The sequence below is a fragment of the Rhinatrema bivittatum genome, chromosome 1 (genome assembly GCF_901001135.1).
Source record: "Rhinatrema bivittatum chromosome 1, aRhiBiv1.1, whole genome shotgun sequence".
NCBI classification, from domain to species: Eukaryota; Metazoa; Chordata; class Amphibia; order Gymnophiona; family Rhinatrematidae; genus Rhinatrema; species Rhinatrema bivittatum.
Genome location: NC_042615.1, coordinates 235,909,246 through 235,930,029, shown reverse-complemented (window position 1 = coordinate 235,930,029; position 20,784 = coordinate 235,909,246). Strand labels below are relative to the sequence as shown.

General features: G+C 41.4%; 1 protein-coding gene across 1 annotated transcript in view; it reads right to left on the bottom strand.

The window, feature by feature from the left end:
• The window catches only part of RNF212 (ring finger protein 212), a 462,006-nt gene that overhangs the window by 308,231 nt on the left and 132,991 nt on the right, over nt 1-20,784 (bottom strand). Inside the window, exon 6 of the mRNA XM_029592744.1 lies at nt 5,159-5,208. Coding sequence (XP_029448604.1) covers nt 5,159-5,208 — 50 coding nt within the window. The remainder of the gene's footprint in view (nt 1-5,158; nt 5,209-20,784) is intronic.

Here is a 20,784-nt window from a genome sequence, read left to right as displayed (position 1 = left end):
CGGAAAAAAGAAGACTAAAGGGAGACCCCTGTGGCAGGGAATATCATGGCATGCTGGGCATGCTCAGTAGGCACTCTGGTGCCAGTCAAAAGTTTCATAGAAACTTTTACAGAAGTTTTCCGTACATAGGGCTCCATTACTGATGTCACCCATATGTGAGGACTAGCATCCTGCTTGTCCTGGGATAAACATTTAAACTGGATTCTGTAGAAGATTGGGAGCCAATGAAGTTCTTTTAAAATAGGCGTGATATGGTCCTGTTTCTTACTTCTGGTTAAAAGACAAGCAGCACCATTTTGTAAAAGCTGCAAAGGACGGATTTTAGAGATGGGAAGGCCCAATAATAGGGCGGTTCAGTAATCTATTTTTGAAAATAACAGGGCTTGAAGAACAGTCCTGAAATTGTTGCTATATAATAAAGGCTTTAACTTTTTTAAAATTTGTAATTTATGGAATACATCCTTTACAGTTTTGCTTATAAACTTCTTAAAATTAAATTCTGTATCTAAAACAAAGCCCAAATATCTAACATCGTAAGAAATATTATGAGAAGAATTCAATATTTTTGTTTCCGCAATAATCTTTTCACTCATATTAGAAATTACTAAAATTTCCATTTTGGATTGGTTCAGCGATAAAATCATGTGATTCAGCAATTGCTGAATAGATTTAAAATAAACTTCCCACAATTTTAAAGTAGAATGAAATGAGGCTTCTATTGGTAATAAAATTTGTACATCATCTGCATATGTAAAGTGTACAAGACCGAGGTCTGCAAGGAACTTACAAAGGGGGGCCATATAAATATTAAAAAGACAATGATGACCCTTTGAGGCACTCCGGAATTAAGAGGGACTATGTCTGATTCTGTACAATCCAATCTAACTTTGCAAGCTCTATTTGACAAATAGGATCTGAACCAATTCAGAATAGTGTCAGTGATGTCTATTTCCTCTAATCTTTTTAACACAGATTCATGGTTTATCATATCAAATGCTGATGAGATATCTAGCAAAATCAAAAAAATAACGTTTCCCGCTATCTAAGCCCCTTAATACTCTGTCAGTAAGAGAAGTTAGTAATATTTCAGTATTACAGGATTTACGAAATCCAAATTGGGCAGAATATAATAGTTGATTAACTTCTCATGAACATCTTCACGAATTGCACCAGCACGTAGCCATGCCAAGAGTCACTCAGCGATCGCGGATGCCGATGCCCTGGACGATGTTTCGAACGCTTCATATATTGTGGCCAGGAGATGGCGTATACCTTCCTCCATGTCCTGGATGGGTTGCGGTAGGGCAACTGAAGGACCAGAATCTGGAATAAGTCCTTTTATCAATTGTAGGCATTCATACAAGTATTGAACAATGTAAAATTGGTGCTGGTGGATCCTAGCACCTAACATGGCAGATTGGAAAGATCGCTTCACAGCTATGGTCTGTCCCCGGTGGCGTGTTGGAGTGTAATCTTGTCTTTTTCGCATGTTTAGGGCCAATTCAACTACTATAGATGCATGTGGTAGTTGGGGGGGGGGGGCACAGAGTGATGAATGTTTCATGCGGAACTTCAAATCGGTTTTCTAGGAAACGGGTGTCATGGCGAACGGCGTTTCCCAAGATTTTTCCAGGACTGCATCCAGCATCTGGTGGGATGGGAGAGCAGTCTGTTCCGGTAGAAGTTCAGAATACCCAAAGTTTCTGCTCTTGGATACGGGTGCTTGTGGATCTCAATGTGCAGGGTGGAGCCCACTTTTTCAATGAACTTGGGATATGACAGATCATCTCGGGGGGGGAGTAGGGTTCCTGGGGTTCTTCTGCAAGGTCAGGATACCCTGTGGACGATCCCGATGAGGAAGGCGGAAAGTCTGGTTGTGGGGATTACTTCAGCGAAAGCCAGGGGAAGGGTGAGGTATCACCGTCCCCTGGTGTTTGTCTTGGCACTGATAAGGTTCCGTTTGGTGAGAGACAGGGAGGATGTCCACGCGACAACCCTTGATTTTTAGGCACGAGACACTTTCTCATTAAAAATCAATCAGGTTCTTATCTAAATCATACTATTGTACCAGCCTTTATTGAAAGTTTAATCATCCCCTTGGAGGACACTAGCTGATTAATTAGTAAATTCACCTGTAAATTTAAAGTACTCTCATTCCAACTCCCTTAGTATCCTAAACTTAACTAGGAACGCAATAAAACTAAGATGAAGGCAGCAGTCCAGCAGCAAGAGGGGGGCTTTCCAGTCTTTTACATTGAGTGTCACATGTATGATTTTTTACCTGCCGGTGAGAGAGTATATGTGTGCACTTGGTGCAAAGAGCTCCTGGCTCTCAGGGAACGAGTCCGATCTCTGGAGGCTAGAGTAGCAGACTTGGAGGAGCTGAGGGAGACAGAGAGGTACATTGATGGGACCGAGTGTCCATCTGTTATGGACATAATGTTTCCACACGTGCAGAGCTTAAAGCCCAAGGGTCGGGGCATACCTGCACGATGGTGATCTTTCCTGAATTTAGTCGTCAAAAAAATTTATTTTTTTTTTTAAGTACAATAGTATGATTTTTTTAAGTTCCTACCGAGGAGAGAGAGACAGCTCCACGTGCGTTTGTGGTTGCGGAAGGAAAAGACTGAGGAGAAACTGCCTTCCTGTGCAGGAATACGTGCACAGCCACTCAGCCCTAAGCTCTGTAACAGCTTTGACAAGCTCCGCCTTGCGAGGTCTGGAGGATGTTCCCATGATAGCATGGCTAATTCAGCCGTGCTATCGACGGGAAAAGCTGTGGATGTGGGCTGAGCAGTTATAACTGAGGGAGAAGGAGGAGGACCTGCCATCCAAAGAATGTGATCTTATATGCTGTAGCTGGGACATTACCTATGTATGTAGGGGGAATGAGATGTGCTGATTTAATTGAATCTGGTTAAAAGGGGAGAACTGGCTAATCTAGAAAATCTACTATATATGTCTGAACTGAAGAACTTACTAGGAGCAGTAGTGACATCGGTAGAGTGGCTTTCCTGTTGACTGATCAACCCAAGTCTTATACCCATGTGGGAAAATGGGTGTTTTTGTTTAGAGAGAGTGAATTATGACTAACTTTTGAAGAATCAATTCATTGTCTTGATGAATGAAAATTGTACATGTGCAGCTTTGAAAATGAAAGCCATTGTGTGAAATATTTTGACACTTGGAACTGTGTAAGACTGCGAACTGACCTATTAAGAGATTGGTCCATCTTTAATGTGGCTGGAGGGGAGTAGCTGCTGTTACTAGGAGAACTGAAATGTTAACCAGAGCCCAAAAGAAGATGGGTCTGTTGATGTAAACCCATAGACTCAGCAGAGAAGGCATCTGTGGATACAAGTGGACAGTGAGCAGGACAGATCTCTCCTCATGTAAAGACTGTCTAGAGATGTTGAATATAGGCCTTAGACACAGATGAGGTGTGATCCAAACACACTTCCTAGGCCCCTCTTTGATTCTTGTTAATTTATATTCTCACAGGCTAACTACAACTAAGCCCAAAGTTGCAATATCAGCCATCCAGATGTACTGTACCCACCCCAAAACTAGTGTCTCACTACAGTCATCTTCTTGACAAACATACACCAGACTCCAAGTAGTGATGTCCTCCATTATGGGTCACATGGAGATTCAAGGGTATGATGAAGCAGATAGGACCTGGTGTCTCCTGACACAGAGGGAGGGACTTGACACTGAAGGTGCTCTGGTAGGTCTAGGGTCTGGATAGAAGAGGAGAATGGTGATAAAGGAACCTTCTGAACCACGAAATTTGAAGGCACCTGGTAAGTCTCCTCCGGACACCACTGATGCTGAAGTTACTATGGGCCTCAAAGGCACTGATTAGGCAGACTATTATATCGATAGCGCCAAATGTGTTGATGGCACGGAGCATTTGTGCTGAAGGCACAGAGGACCTCTGTGCCAATAGCACCAATGCATCCATGGCATTGTGGCCTTCTAGATCAATGGAACCAGGAGTTGGTGCTTTAACAGTGCCAGTGCCGGGTGCTTCAACAGCATTGGGTTGGTCAAGAGTTTTTGCACTACTGGCACCAACTGTGCCAAGAAGCATTTCTTCTTCTTCGGCACCCATGAGCCTCTTGAAGGGGATGAAGCTCAGAAGTTGTCTAGGAGCGCACTAGCTCTGGCACCAACACTTCTGAATCTTGCTTGATTCCGAAGTGATGGTGGATACGGAGTCCGGTACCCTAGGTCGGGAACCCTGCTCAAAGAGTCTCTGTTCAGCTCTGATGAGGATCCACTCTGGGAAGAAGATTGGCTCCACCTCTCCACTTACCTGCAGAGCTCCACCATTTTCCACTGGGTTCCACTGGGCTCTGGGTGATATTCAGCAGTTTGCAGAGTTGTGATCTGGACTCAGGCACTTGTAAGCAGATGACATTGTCATCGATGGATATCCTGCGTCTACACACAATCCTTGAAGCTGAATGACTGTGGCTCTTTTGGAATTGGACATCTCCTTTATAATACTTTATTTTTCCCTTTCTTTTTTTTAAACATTAAAAAGTGCTATTTGAAGGGCTGCCTCAGCATTGAGGCAAAAAAACAAAAACAGCAACAATACACCGAAAAGGCAGCAACAAAAAGTAAGAGAGATCGAGTACATGTCCACCCAGAAGCTCAGACATAAAAAGACTCAGAGGTTCACCAGGCAGAGTGTGCAGAAAGTCCTGCGCATGCCCAGTAGAAAAACATTAATGAGCTTGATGGGTCCATTCAGTGCTGTAAGATGATGTCACTCATGTGTCATGACTAGTTCGGCCCTGCTTCTCAACAGAGAACAAGGGAAAAGTGTTCCAAATGCCAGAATCAGGGGAGTAGCTTTTGTAAGTTAATTTGTGCACATACCAATTACCTGTAAATTTTCAATGACACTTAGGCACATGCATTTGCTCCAAATATCTGGAGTAAAATTATGCTTAAAACGTATATGTAGATTTTGCCTAAATACATTATCTCTATAGTACTAAGTTACGTCAGCTGAACACCAAAGGTCGTAAGACAAAAAACCTAGGCTAAAATAAAATTTCAGATCAGAAATAGCATTACCTATTCAAGATCAAGCTCAAAGACCAAATTGATTCCTATAATTCAAAAGAATTAAAATCGCTCTCACCCATGCATCTGATCTGTCACCTTCTTCAGTGTTTCTTCCAACTTGGAAATCTGAATATTACAATGAGATGATTTAGCTACATTCACTATTGAACATAGCTCATTTGCAATTGTATTTTACATGCTCCAAAATATGCATATTATTTTACATTTTTATGCTATCAAGACAGACTTAATGCTTTCAGTTTGATACTGAAATAAAAGAAGAGGTCCATACTGAAAGCTATTTAGCTAGATAATTTGTGACTTGTCCAGCTAAATGCAGACTTTTGAACATTTAGGACAGTGTTTCTCACCCCTCTCCTGGAGGTATACTTAGCCAGTCAGGTTTTCAGGATTGCCACAATAAATATACATAAAATAGATTTGTATACCCTGGATCTCCAATGTATGCAAATCTCTCTCATGCATATTCATTACGGATGTCCTGAAAACCTGATTGGTTAGGTGTGCCTCCAGGAGGGGCTGGGAAACATTGATTTTTAGGGTAATCATCTGGTTACATTTTAGTCGGATAAGTCATTATCCAGCTAAAATTTAACCAAATAAAAAAAAAGGTGTCCCAGGGCGAAAAGAAGTTATCAGGCTATCAGCCTTTTTTTAGCTATATCTGGCTTATTAAGCCAGATAACTATGTCTGTCTCCAAATAATTCTAAAGTTATCCAGCTGCATGTGGACGGATAACTTAAGAATTAACCAGCCATATTCAAAAGAATACCGCTGGTTAGGTGTCACAGTGTTAAAAAAAAAAAAAAAAAAGAAAAGTGAAGAGCAGGCCTGGAATCCAATTCCCAGATCCCCCACCCAATATATGAAAAGGGGTTCTACTAGGCCAAGTCTCATTAATCGCATCCTAGTAAATTTTAACATTTCCAAATCCCTAGATCCAGTCACCAGCCTCAAGTTCCCTCCTCATAGTTGATAAAAATTTTATCTGAAAGCCCCCTTTCACCTTCCTCCTATCCAGTACACCCAGAAACCCCTTTCCCTTCCTCCTACCCAATACCTTTAGAAACCCCTTCCAGCTCCCGATCCAATATTATTCTGACAGCAATGCTGGAAGTATAAACTACTAGCACTGTTGTCAGACTAATATTTTCACAGTAACGCTGGTAGTTTACACTTCTAGTATTGCTGCTAGAGCAATTTAGATGTCATTGGAAGCAGTTATAGTATATTGCTATCCTAGCAGCTGGAAAGGACTTATAAATATACCAAATGGGTAGAAAGTTTAAGATTGGGGTGCAGGTAGGGGGAGGAGGGAGAGAGAGGTAAGGGGACTCAGCCCAGCAGGGTTCCTTTTCATATTATGGGTGAGGTCTGGGAATCAAACTGCAGGCCCAAACTGCACTTTTTATTTTGTTTACACTATAGCCACGTAACTGACTATATTTTTTTCAATATGACTGGTTAAGCCTTAACTTACCCAGGTACACTTACCCAGATAACTTTAAATCTAACTGGTGATATTCAAAGACAGCCACTGAAGTTTAAACTTATCTGACTAAATATAGCCTGATAACTTTCTTTGGGGATATTTAATGGGACATTTATCCTACTGAATATCCAGGATAACTTATCTGACTAACTTTAGCAGGACAAGTTAGCCATTTTAGTTTTATTTGAATATTGCCCTATAATATAAACAAGGTGGGTAAAGCCTGCAAACCAGACTGTCAAATTAATTTAGGAGTGAGTCCCACTCAGTCCTCAAAAAAGACATGGCAAAGGTAAATGAATGAAAATTTTCTCTGGTTGACTAGCTTTCCTCTTATGCTATCACTGTGGAATATGTGGCACATTGATGAATAGATAAGAAAAAAAATTGCAAAGAAATTATCATGAATGCTTTTTTCCTTTTTTCAATTTTAGGATAGATTCATAAGATTTTTTTTTAGGAAAATTTGGTTACTGTAAGTTGAATATTTCAGGGGATAATGAGTTCACAGATCCATATGTTTAATGGGAAAAAGTCATTTTCCCATTTTTGGCTAGATCCATAACTTTACAAAGTTCCGAAAGTTCCATAACACCGAAATGTTGTTGCTATCCAGGTGCGAAACCATCAACAGGGCTTTGATACTGCTACTCAGTATATGCTTGAAGGGAGATATCCCATGTTTTACCACTGAAAGCATGAAATATGAATCATAATAGCCAAGAACTATGCAGACCAAATACGGACAGGCCAAGAACTATCTCAGTATAAAAACAAGATACCTTGCCCTGATACACTGAAGAATACTTTATCTAGATCTGGCTGTTTGTAAGTGTTTGTGTAAATAAAAAAAGAAGACAGAAGGACAAAGCATTAACTTAAGCTCATATGTAGGAGTCATGGATCAGCAAAGAATCCAGAGGTCAGAAAGATCCCCACCCTTGGAAGAAAAGGGGGGCAGTTGGAGATGGAGAAAAACACTCTGGCATACAGACGTGACAGCTCTCCCCCCCCCCCCCCCGAAGAAATGAGGCAAGGGAAAAAGACCTGCAACGTGGCAAAGACCCTCCCACCCACCATGTGATTATGCATGAGCTTATGCATAAGATAGGGGGGCAAATAAGGAGGAAAAAAAAGACCAGGAAGTGAGGCCCTGAGTATGATCCGGAAAGGAAGAGCGAAAGGGAAGTCCAAAACGGACCAGCACTCCCTGCTATAGAGGGAAAAGACTAGGTGTGGACAGGAGACCAGAGACAGAAGACGTCTTGACGAGATAGTGGTGAGCTTTCTGAGGCGGCGGGGAGCCAAAAGCAGCCTGATAGCTCTGCCAGTATGGGAAGGGACCCAGAAGCAAGCCCCGGACAGCCAGAACTCATCGCAGACATAAGTCTCCTTGCCTGTCCACATTCTCCAGCTCCCCAGCCGAAGCCTGCTTCAGAGGTAAACAGGGGAGATTGCCTGAAGTCTGGCTCAAGGGTAACTAATTAGCCATAAGTATTAATATATTAAGCAGGCTAAGGTTTACGCCATGTGTGAACTCACCCATGGTACAGAACTTTCTTTAGGGTAAACTGGAGCATAGTAGCCAGGATGTTAGAGACTTGTATTATTGTTATCTTCTTAATGCTAAATCCTGCCAAATCTGATAAATAAAAGTCTATTTCTGAGGAGAACACATTGTCTTTTTCCTGAGCTTAGGATCGTGAAGTAAGGTGGGAGGGCAACTGAAAGTGTCCTGTAGCAGACAGGTTCCTGCACCCCTAAACTTGCTTACATGCTGTTTCTCCTTGATATCTCAACAGCATTTGATACAATTGATCATGCCATTTTGCTTTCACACCTCTCATCTCTTAGCTTCTCTGGTGCTATCTATAGTTGGTTTCAATCTTACCTTTTCTCCTGTTTTCAACAGATTTCAATAGGTTCTCACTGGTCCACGTGGCATGCCTTCTCCTCTGGTGTATCCCAAGGTTCTGCCTTATCAGCAGCTTTGTTTATCATCTATCTTACTCCTTTGTGCCGCCTTTTGGCCAGCTTTGGGGTACACTACAGATTATAAGCCGATGATATCCAATTGTTTTCCCCCCTCAAATCTATAAGGGATTAATCCGTAAAATTTGCTTCACTTTATCTATCTGCAATCCAACAATGGCTACGTTCTAATAACTCTAGTTTAATCTCAATAAAATTGAGATTCTTGTCCTATCCATGATTCCAGTTGCCCCCCTACCTTCCTATATTATTTTTAATGACTGCCAATTACAAATCTCTAACACAATATGGGTGTCACAATTGAATCTTGTTTTTCTATGCGGCCATACATTGATTCACTTTCACGCTCTCTTTTATTCAAGCTGCACCTTCTCAAATATCTCAAATTATTTCTTGGGCCCTCCGACTTCCAAACAGTTCCACAGTCATTTCTGTTCTCTAGCTTGGATTATTTTAACTCTCTTTTCACTGGACTTCCCACCTACACTATTCAATACATTCAGATATATCAAAATGCTGCTGCTCCTCGCCTATCAAATACGCCAATTTGTGAGCATATTACTCCAGTACTTCAATTTTTACATTGGCTTCCCATATCCTACAGAATCCAATGTAAACTTGCAACTACTGTTCACAACATGTTAAATAATATACCATCCCCTGGATCTCCTCCACACTAAAGCTCTTTACTCCTTCTTGTTCTCTGCGTTTCTCTGGTCAAGACCTCTTAGACATACCTTCGGCAAGGCTTTCTCACTTTGATATAGCCAGAGAACGAGCCTTTTCCACTGCTGCCCCTACCCTGTAGAATTCCCTCCTTTCAGATTTCAGATGCCTCAAAAATGTTTAAAGTCCTTTAAAATATCCCTCAAGACCCATCTATTTAAATTGGCATTTAACATCTCACAGCCACATTGTTTGCGATTTTTGTGTTTTTATATTATTAATAATTATGTTTTATTGTACCATGCCCTGAACTATGGAAGAGCGGGCAATAATAAACTTTTTTGCAACAACATTATTCCGGTTTCTAACTTTTATATAGATAGTCCTATCCAGAAAATTTGGTTTCTGTAGGTTAAATGGTTCAGGAGATATTCAAGCAAACAAAGCAAATACATAAGCAATTAATAAAAAAACAAGGAAAAAAGCACTAAAGAGGATGATATTCAAATAAAAGTATGGTTCCTAAATTAACATTACTAAAGGGGTTATTTAATAAGCTGCAGTAGGGCAATAATGAAAATTGACTGATTAAGTAGAGTTAATCAATGAAAAGCATGCTTTATGCAGTTACTCACTAATTACAGGACAGCAAGATGTCAGTCCTTACACATGGACAGCATGATCAGATGAAACCCGGCACAGAAATTTGATTTCCAAATTGCTAGAAACTTTGAGTATGCCCGACTGCCATGTGCAGCATGCTCTACTGCCATGCATCCATGGGAGGGATCCTTCAATCTATAATTTAGCTTAGACTTTGGAGAAACTAACTCAAAAGGGAGGCAGGCAAGTTTTGTGAAGAATGACATCCTGCTGATAAATAAAGAGCTGGACACTGAGTATATCGTCATGACTAAATGAACGTGGATATATCGGATACATTGTGATGACCAATGAAAACACTACAGTGATAATCAATGATGATACATGGAATGTGGATTATATATGAAGTCAAAGAAGAAGATATAGTGGTTATAACAGATTTGAAATTTCAGTGGGTTTAAACTTTGTACTGTTAAATATTCAGTTTTCAGTTAAATAAGCGTCTTTATTGAAAAAACAATATATGTTATTTCAATTAATCTCAATCTAACATCTCGAATGAACACTTGTTATTTTAATTGGGTTGTATGAATGTGTGAGTGTGCTAGCTTAGTTTTAAATGTCTATGTAGGTATATATGTGGATATTTACAATAAATATTACATAGGTTAAATGTGTTGTCTCTCTAAATTTGTGGTTGAGTTTATGATAAATAAAGAGCGGCAGTTTTTATATGTCAGCCATCCCAGGACGCCTATTTTATATGGAGTGCCTAAAGTTCATAAGACTTTACTCAATCCTCCTCTTAGACATATTGTTTCAAGTAATGGTTCATTACTTGAACCATTAGCAATATTTGTAGATACATTTTTACAATCCTATGTCAGACAAATGCGATCCTATGTTCAAGATACCACACAGGTATTACAATGGATTCAAGAGATTCCGTTCATTCCTGAGAACACCATCCTTGTGACCATGGATGTAATATCTCTATACACTAATGTATCCCATACAGTAGCAATGGATACCATCTCTAATATTCATCGAATGAGTATACACATCGTATTCCAGCATATTTTTTGTTATCCATAGCTAAGTTCGTTTTGCAACACAATTTTTTCAAGTTCAATGGAATTTTTTATTTACAAGTTCATGGAATCGAGATGGGTTCATCAGTGGCACCTTCAATAGCCAACCTGGTAATGGATGCTTTGGAATGATGTTTGATCTACCCGTCCCCCCATTTTTCACATATAGTATTTTGGGTCAGGTACATTGATGACTTGCTCTTTCTGTGAGATTCTACACAAGAATCCTTAAACACATTTTTTTATTTTCTTAATAACAGTTATCCTCATTTGAAGTTTTCTATCAATGTAAGTTTTGAGAAGATCTCTTTTTTAGATATTTTAGTTTTAAAAAAAGGATCATACTCTTGCAACCACAGTATTTCATAAATCCACAGACAGGAATAACTTATTCATGTATCATTGTTTCCATCCGCGACCTTTCAAAAATGGCCTGCCTGTCAGCCAGTTTTTTCGGATACGAAGAATATGCTCATTTTTGGCAGAATTTAAAACACAAGCTTATATTTTAGCTAAGCGTTTTTTGAAAGAGAACATCCTTGATCAGTGGTGCAAGTGGCGTATAAAAGGGCGTTATATTCTCCCTGCTCCTCATTATTGCAGTATCAGAACAAAGATAATTCATCACAAACAGTTTGTGTTTTACAACATTCTGATAGATCCTCCTCCATAGCCTTTATCAAAAGGCATTGGCATGTTCTTCAATTCCACAATATTTTTGCGGATGAACCATTAATTTTGTTTAAGAGAGGACCTAGCATTAAAGATAATGTGGTCCGCACATCACTTCAAAAAATTACAGAAAAGGATGACTCATTACAATGTCTGGGACAGCTCATGCGGGACGTGTGATATGTGTATTAACACCATGGAGGGTGATGCTTGGCAACATCCTATTACCAAAAAGACATATAAAATGTATTTGTTTCAGATTGTGGTACACAAAATGTAGTTTATTTACTCCAATGTTCACGTCCTCAGGTTTACATGGGACGCACCATGAGACCTGTGAGAGTTTGGCTGAGGGAGCATCGCAGTCTGTTAAATACTCGAAAATTAGCTGCACCTATAGTTAAGCATTGCCTTCAACATAACTATAATTTTGAGCAACTTAGATGGACCATACTCGATTTGGTGTCTGTTTCAGACAGAGGTGGTGATATTAAGAGTATCTTAAATTATAGAGAACAATCATGGATCTTTAGATTATTATCTAGTGCTCCATTTGGAATGAATGATAATGTTGAGTGGATGTCATTAATTTGATATCCATCTCTTAGCTCTAGCGCTCATTGGTCCTTTCAAATTTACTTTATTTTCTATTGGCTAGTTGGTGCACTAATCAGTATGTATAAATAGCAGCTGCCTGGTGTGAAGCTGGCAAACTTCACATGCCACCTAGATAGGATTTTAACAGTGCTGGGGAGGAGTCAGCTGTTGTGGTATATGATACAGGAAGGTGTAGGAGGGAGGCTCTGAAAGCCAAATGAGGGCTTTTAGGTAGAAAGCTGAAATCCAGAACCTCAAGGATAGCATTCTTGGAAATGTCCCATTCCATGTGCAGGACTCCAGAGGCAGGCAGAGTACCATGAATGAGATTATGGTGCTCAAAAGAGGGCTTTAGATTTGCTATGAACTATAGAATATTTTGGTAAAGGGAAAGCCTATGCCAAAAGAATGGGCTAAATCTAAACCAAGGTAGAACTAGACAACTGGCAATAATGTTTAAAAAGGAGATAGGATCATCAACTACTAACCATCAAGGAAACACTCTGATGTGTGGTTATGTGCGGTAGCTATATCAGAGATGACCACTCTGTAATCATCTCTTTGTATAGCCACCGTCTTTATTCTCAAAATATTTTTTAAGTTTTTACTTTTTGTATTTTTATCAATTATTCCATATCTAGTCCTTGATTTAGACTCTCCCTGGCGGTCAGCTCGACCCTCTTAGAGTGCTTACACTTCTTGTCATCGATACTTATCGTTCTTTATGCTGTGAATGAGTGCCTGCTACTTCTATTGGCTTTCTCTGGGTTGAAGCCACCTGCCCGACATCAGCCGTGTTTCAACAATTGCTTGTCTGCTTCAGGGACCTCGGAGAGATTTCTTGTTGTGACCACTCTGTGGTTTCAAGGACTCTAAAACACGCATTTTTTCTTTCAGAATCATTCTTGTACATGACGCCTTTCCCGTGTAGTAGATAGCGCAGCTTTAATTTAGAACATGGGTGAAAGCTGACAGTCATTTAGCAGCACATGATTTAGAGAGAAGTATCTTCCAAGGATGCTAAAAAACAGGAAAGTTAAAGCATCCCAACAGAAAGGCTTCAATAAAGGCAAAACTAACCCATGTGCCATTAAGAGCAGACTAAGTTAAAATATTCCAAAGTATCCCTGCTAGGAAAGTTGCAAACAGAAACAAAAAACGTACCTTGAAATGTCTGTATGCAAATACCAGAAGTCTAAAAAAAAATAAGATGGGAGAGTTAGAAAGTATAGCACTGAATGAAGAGGCAGGCATAATTGACATCTCAGAGACTTGGCGGAAGGAGGATAACCAATGGGACAATTACTAGGGTACAAATTACATCACAATGATAGAGTGGATCAAATTGGTGGGAGGGGCACTTTATGGATAGAAATTCCATATATGATGGGGAAGAGTATAACGATGGGGATATCCTACTATCCGCTTGGCCAAAATGAATAGACAGACAATGAGATGCTAACAGAAATTATGGGTGCTAACAAATTTGGCAACATATTAATAGGTGAGTTCAATTACCCCAATATTGACTGGATAAATGTCACATCAGGACATGCTAGGAAGGTAAAGTTTCTAAATTAAATAAATAACTCCTTCATGGACTGGCAGGTCCAAGAACCAATAAGACAGGGAGCTATTTTAGATCTAATCCTTGGTGAAATGCAAGATTTGGTCCAAGAGTTAAGTTGTGTGACCACTTGGCAATAGTGATCATAATGCAAACAGGTACTTGTGACCTGGATTGGCCACCTATGGAAACAGCTGGGCTTGAAGGTCCTTTGGTCTGACCCAATATGGCAAGTCTTATGTTCTTAAATTTGACTTAACTGAAGAAAGGACATAAATAAAACCACTGCTCTAGCATTTAACATTCAAAAGCGAGACTATAAAATGAGGAAAATAGAAAATAAAAAACTAAAAGAGGTGCAAGCTGCATAAATTAAATGTTTACATCAGGTGTGGACATTGTTTAAAAATACCATCTTGGAATCCCCGACCAGATGTATTCCACTTACTAAAAAAGTCAGAAGGTCAAATGACTGCTGGCATGTTTAAGATAAGTGAAAAAGGCTATCTTTCAAAAAATAGAAAGATGATCCAAGTAAAGAAAATAGGAAAAAGCATAAGCACTGGCAAGTTAAATGCAAAACCTTGATAGGACAGACAAAAAGAAAATTAAAGAAGCTTTCCATAAAGGCAAAAACTCATCATAAAATCATTTTTAAATATATCCAAAAGAGGAAGTCTGAGATGAAGCCAGTTAACTATTGGATGATTGAAGGGTAAATGGGGCACTTAGGGAAGGCCATAACAGAAAAACTAAATAAATTCTTCACTTTGGCATTTAATGAGGAGGATGTTGGGGAGATACCCATACCAAAGACAGTATTTAATGGTAATGATTCAGGGGAACTAAACCAGAAGATACAATAGAGCAAACTAAGAAACTAAAGAATAGCAAATGACCTAGACCAGAAAGGTTTGCACCCCAGAGTTCTGAAAGAACTAAAAAAATGAAACTGCAAACCTAGTACTAGTAATCTGTAACCTTTTATTAAAATAATCTATTATACCTGAAGATTAGAGGGTTGCCAATGTAGCACCAATCATTAAATAGGGCTCCAAGAATGATTGAAATTATAGACTGGTGAGCCTGACACCAGTGCTGGAAAAAATTGTGGAAACTATTCTAAAGAACAAAATTACTGAACATAAAGACAGACATGGTTCAATGGGACACAATCAACATGGATTTACCCAAGGGAAGTTTTGTCTGACTAACCTTTTTTTGAAGGTGTTAATAAACGTGCATAATGGTGAGCTGGTGGATCCAGTATATCTGGATTTTCAAAAGGCATTTCACAAAGTCCCTCATGAGAGACAACTGAGAAAATTAAAATGTTATGGGATAGGAGGCAATGTCCTATTTGTGGATTGCAAACTGGTCAAAAGATAGGAAACAGAGTAGGACTAAATGGTCAGTTTTCTCAATGGAGGAAGGTAAACAGTACCACAGATCTGTACTGAAACTGGTACTTTTTATATGTTTATAACTGATCTGGAAATGGAAACAATGAGTGAGGTGATTAAAATTGCAAACACCACAAAATTATTTCAAGTTGTTAAATCACAAGCAGATTGTGAAAAATTGCATGCAAACATTCAAAGACTGGAAACTCGGCATCAAAATGATATATGATGGGAGGAGTTTCAAGATCGCTGACCGCTAGGTGTGTGGCGTGGAAGCTCTCTCCTGCTACACTGATTTGCTCCTCTGTGTCCGTGTGAAAAACAGCTTGGAGGCGCTGAAATTTTACTTTGTTTTTTGATGGGCCGAAAGAGGAAGCCCAGGATGGCGTCTTTCCCCACGGCTCCACCAGGGCAGTCTTTGTTGGGACCGATGAACTTTCACGTTATCCACAGTAGCTCTTTGCCGGGGACACAGCCGCTGGAGAGGGGGAGGGGAATTTGAGCTCCCCTCTCTCCCTGGCTCCCTGTCACCACTGAGCCTGGCACGAGGAACACTGCCCAGAAATCTCGCAGTTGCAAGGACCCCCCCAGGTGGCTGTGGAGGCGCCACCGAACCAAGAGTTGAGTGTGGCAATCTTGGTGGGGGAACAGCGGGATGTTTCCTGTAGCTGCCGGTTCGATGATTACACAAGGACAGCCGAGCAGAGGAAATTCACGAGAAGGAGAAGGGACCTATCAAGAGAGAGAAGACCGGGATGTATTCTCTGATTTATCGACGACTCCAGCCATGCCTCCTCTACAGAGAACCAGTGAGATATCTCTTGAATCGATTTGGGATGCTATAGCAGAGCTCTGAAGCTCTATTGCTCAACAATTATCTTCCATTGTTCATAATTTTAAGGAGCTTGAGCAGAAAGTTTAGGTATTGGGAAATACAACCACTGAATTGGGACAGCAGATATCCTCGATTAGGGTACAAACAAACTCTGTGCAACAAACACAGCTAGCACTGGCTAAAGATAATGTTAATATGGCACTAAAGGTTGAAAATTTAGAAAACACTGAAAGAAATAAAAATTTAAGAATTAAAAATTTCCCTAAGGTCCCATTAATCTCCCCAAGAGAGATGTTTAAAAAGTACTTGATTGAAATCTTGAAAGTACCAGAAAATTCAATTCCGCCAACTTCAAAAATGTATTACTTACCACCTTATAGAAGGGAGCCTGAAACACAAAGGGATAACATGCAAGTGTTACAACCTGTTGAATTACCAACGTTGGATATAACGGCTCTGATTGAAACATCGGACTCTGAGATGGCGACTCCTGCAACACTTATTGTCACACTGGTTCTCAAACCTGACAGAGACTGGCTGATGAGATTGTTTTTTAGACACAGATCAGAAACTTATGCAGTTGAAAGTGAATATATTTCCTGATGTCTTTAGACAAACGCAAAAAAAGGCATAAACAGTTTCTACTGATAAGACCTGTTTTTTTTCTTAAATTTCCCTGCGAATGCTTGGTGAAATACCAAAATAATTCTTATATATTCTTTGACCCTCCTCAGTTGTCACAATTTTTGATTGGGAAAACTTTCCTCTGTTAATCTCTAACACCTAGCCAAATATACTCGTGAGTAATGTTCCTTAAGAGTTATATAGCTACTGTCACCTAATTGTCCAGAAAGCCTTTCTTTGAACTTAATAGATAACTATTTCTTTGGATTGTGACTTGATTCTCCTCCCTACATTGAGGACTGGAATTGATATGAGTATGATTATTTGATTTCATTAGGAGTCTACTGTCTTGAATATTGGTGTTAACAAATACTTGTTTTCTCTGTCAAGAGTGATCTTGTTTAATTATTGTAAATTCATAAAAAATAAATAAAAAAATAAAATGACATATGATAGTTGTTCCGAACCTGTGGTTCACGGACCCCCAAGGGGTCTGCCAGACCATAAAAGAGGGTCCATGGGGTGTGCAGCTGCTCAGAAAAAGTGAGCTCTGTAATAAGATGGCCTGAGGAGAGGAGTACAGAGAATCCCCCAAATCAGAAACCCAGTCCATGCTGCTAAGAAGAGAAAGGAGTAGGCCCCATCCCACAGCAGCAGCAAAAGAAAAAGCCCGATAGACTGCCGCATGCCCCATCTCGCAGTAGCTGCAAAACAGGCGCAATGGCTCTAGTGGGGCCCATTTCACTGGTGTCTGAAGATGCTGAGAGAGGCCTAATGAACGCCAATAGAACCCATCCTGCTGGCAGCTGAAGATATCAGAGGATAGAGTCAGACTCTAGAATAAGTCAGAGAATCAGTATGCATGTGTGGAGTGTAAGTGAGAGTGGGTTGGGGTGGGGTGGGTTGGGGTTTCAGTGATAGGCAAAGTTTGTGTTATGTGTGAGAGAATATGTGACTGACAGCATGTGTGTCAGAGTATATGTGAGTGACAGCATATGCGAGAATGTGTCAGTGAAAGCTTATGTGAGCATGTGTCAAGCATGTGTGTCAGTGAGAGCTTCTGCGTTCATATGTGAGCATGTATGAGTGTGTAAGCATATGTGTGTGGCAGAACATTGTATTTCAACGAAAACACACTGAGTATTGTATGTCAATGAAAGCACCTGCGAGCATATGTATGTGTGTGTCAGTGGGAGTATATATGAGAACAATGTAAGTGTGTATAACATTTAGTCCTGGTCAGCGGCTTCACATACTCTTGGAAGCCACAGGATCTTGCTATGGGCGGGACACTCCCAATACCAGTCAAGAATGCCACGCTGCTGCCTGATGTCAACCACAATCCCTCGTAGGTGTGAGCAACACTGTTTCTTAAAGGCCCCATGGCAGAAAACTGGCTGCAGCATTGGAGTTGACATCAGCCCAACCAGGCTATTTAAACCTCTTGCACTATCTAACTGGAGCCTCAGCAACAGGTCCTCCCTGCTTTGTCTGCAGTGCGTGTTGCTATTTGTTGTGCCTGTTTGTCTCTAGTCCTGCTTCTTGTCTTCATGCCTCATTTCTTGCCCCGTTCCTTGTACTGTCCTGTCCCTTGTACTGTCCTGTCCCAGGCCTTATTCGTCACTTCGTTATTCCAGTCCTGATCCCTGAACGTCTGTTCCCATCTGTCTTGTGTGCCCTGATCCTTGTCTCTCTATGATGGATACTTGATTTTGACCCTGGCTTGGATTTGACTTTGCTTGATCTCTGCTTGCCTTGACCTGTCTGGATTCTGATGCTTCCTGCTGTCTGCTTGCCCCAACCTTTGCCTGGACTCTAACACCGCACAACTGCTGCCTGCCCTGATCCCAGGCTTGTTTCTGGATTCTGCGCATCCATTCTCTGGGACTTTGCCTAAGTCCTGCCAGTCCCAGAACTCAAGGGCTCAACTTGCGGGGAAAAGGGTTGGTATAGGTGAAGCCTGACCTAGTGCCAGAGCATGTCTGCCTGCTGATGGCATGGGCCTAGCAAGTTCTCCTGCTAGGCTATGTGAATCAAGCCACAGTCCAAGTGTTCGTTCCCCATGACAGTTTGCTGAGGCCATGAGCTTGGTAGATTCATCTACAGCCCAGAACATATCTGGGTTGGTCCTCAGGGACAAGCAGCAGCAGCAGCTTCAGCAGACTGTCAAAAAATGGCTGGCCGAATGGATTCCATATGGGGCCCCCTCCCAACACCAGCTTCGGCTCCTCCCGCATCACCTAAGGCAGCTCCTGCCCTCATTCCTGGATCTAGGCCACACTTGCCTCTTCCGCCCAGATTTGATGGTGATTCAAAGGCCTACAGGGGTTATTTAAACCAGTCTCTCATGCATTTTGAGCTACAAGCTTCCAGCTTTTCTTCAGATCACATCAAGATCATGTTCATTATTATTGGGCTCTGCCTAGCTTGGGCTTCACTGCTGTGGGAACAAAATGACCCACTTATGAGGAATCTGGGTGAGTTCCTTGCACAGTTCAGGCATATCTTTGAGGAACCCAGTAGCTCCTCATTGGCCGCCTCTGAACTTCTTCATCTCAAGCAAGAGACTATGTTCACCGATGATTATACCATCAGGTTTCAGACTCTGGCATCCAAACTGCGGTGTAATAAGGAGAGTCTGACAACGATCTTTTGCCAAGGGATAGCTGAGGGCATCAAGGGCGAGCTTGCAGGACAAAATGTTCCTACTGGGTTAGAAGAGCTTATCGCCTTGGCTACCAAGATTGACATTTGTTTTCAGGAACGGTCCAGAGAAAGAAAATGCCTACTGGTAGCATCTAAAACTGGCTCCCAGTTTTCAGCACCCCCAGGATGCTCCATCCAAGGATCCAGCTCAGACTGTGACTCCCGAAGAACCCATGGAGCTTGAGAGATCCAGGTAATCTAGTGAAGAAAAGCAGAAGGGACGAAGCATCAACCTATGCCTCTACCGTGGCTGACAATGGCATTATAATGTCCCGAAAAGGCAGGAAACTAACGAACCTAGGGTTGATTGGAGAGGCAATCCTAGGCCACGCGCTCCTGCTTCTCCTCAGTTACTAGTCCCTGGGTCAGGATCTTTGTTAATTTGGCGGAGATACAAACAGAAGCTTTCCTCGTCTCCGTAGCCGATGGTAACTTCATCAAGAAAACCCTGGTAAAGCAATATAATCTTCCAGTGTACACCCTAAAAACACTAGTACCAATCTTCTCTGCATACAGAGAGCAATTTTTCCATGGCTAACATTCCTCTAACTATTCAAACTGCACAAGGAATGCCTTACACTCTTTATATTATCGAAGGCAGTGAACCCCATTATTCTAGGTCAGTGGTTCTCGACTGGTGTGTCGGCGAAGCACCGACTGGTGTGTCGCGAAGCACCGGCAGGTGGGTTGCGCACCTACTGCTCTTCGCCCCCCTTTCACCTCAGTGAGATGAACACTGCTGCTGGGCCTGCCTGGGCTATCAGCACATTCAAGCCCTGAGGGGAACAGCAGCAGTGTTTTGTGGAAGCCGGCAACAGGAACGTGACCTTTTCTTCTTCCTGCCCCTGTGGCCCTGAAGAGTGACCGGGCACGTGGGAAGAAGAAAAAGGCCATGCATGCTGCTGCTGCAGAAGGTGCATAGCGCCGCTGCCCCCCGGCTCTGACCTCCCCTTCTCTCGCCAGCGCGATACCAGCAAGAAAACATAAAATTAATAATCAAACTGCAAAAAAAAAAAGACTGGGGTGGGGAGAAAAGCATAAAATTACATTCTCAGCTGATTGCTGTGTGCCACAATCGATCGCAGCATAGCAAACAGCTGAGTGCTGCCCTCTTAGCGCTGTAGGGCTGGGGAGGTTACTCCTGCTGATTTCCAGCCTGTCAGGATACTGCTTTTAATAGCAGCATACCAGCTACCTTGTGCTGTAGCTGCTATGTGTGCTATGGGTGGGGGTGAGTGAGACAGAGAGCGAGTCAGCATGTGTTTATGTGTATGAGAGAATGTGTGTGTAATTAAGAGAAATGTGTGAGAGCAAAAGACTGCTCAGGAAAGTCACAGGTGTGTGTGAGAGAAAGAGATTGGTCAGGCAGGTGACTGGTGTGTGTGTGTGAGAGAAAGAGATTGGTCAGGCAGGTGACTGGTGTGTGTGTGTG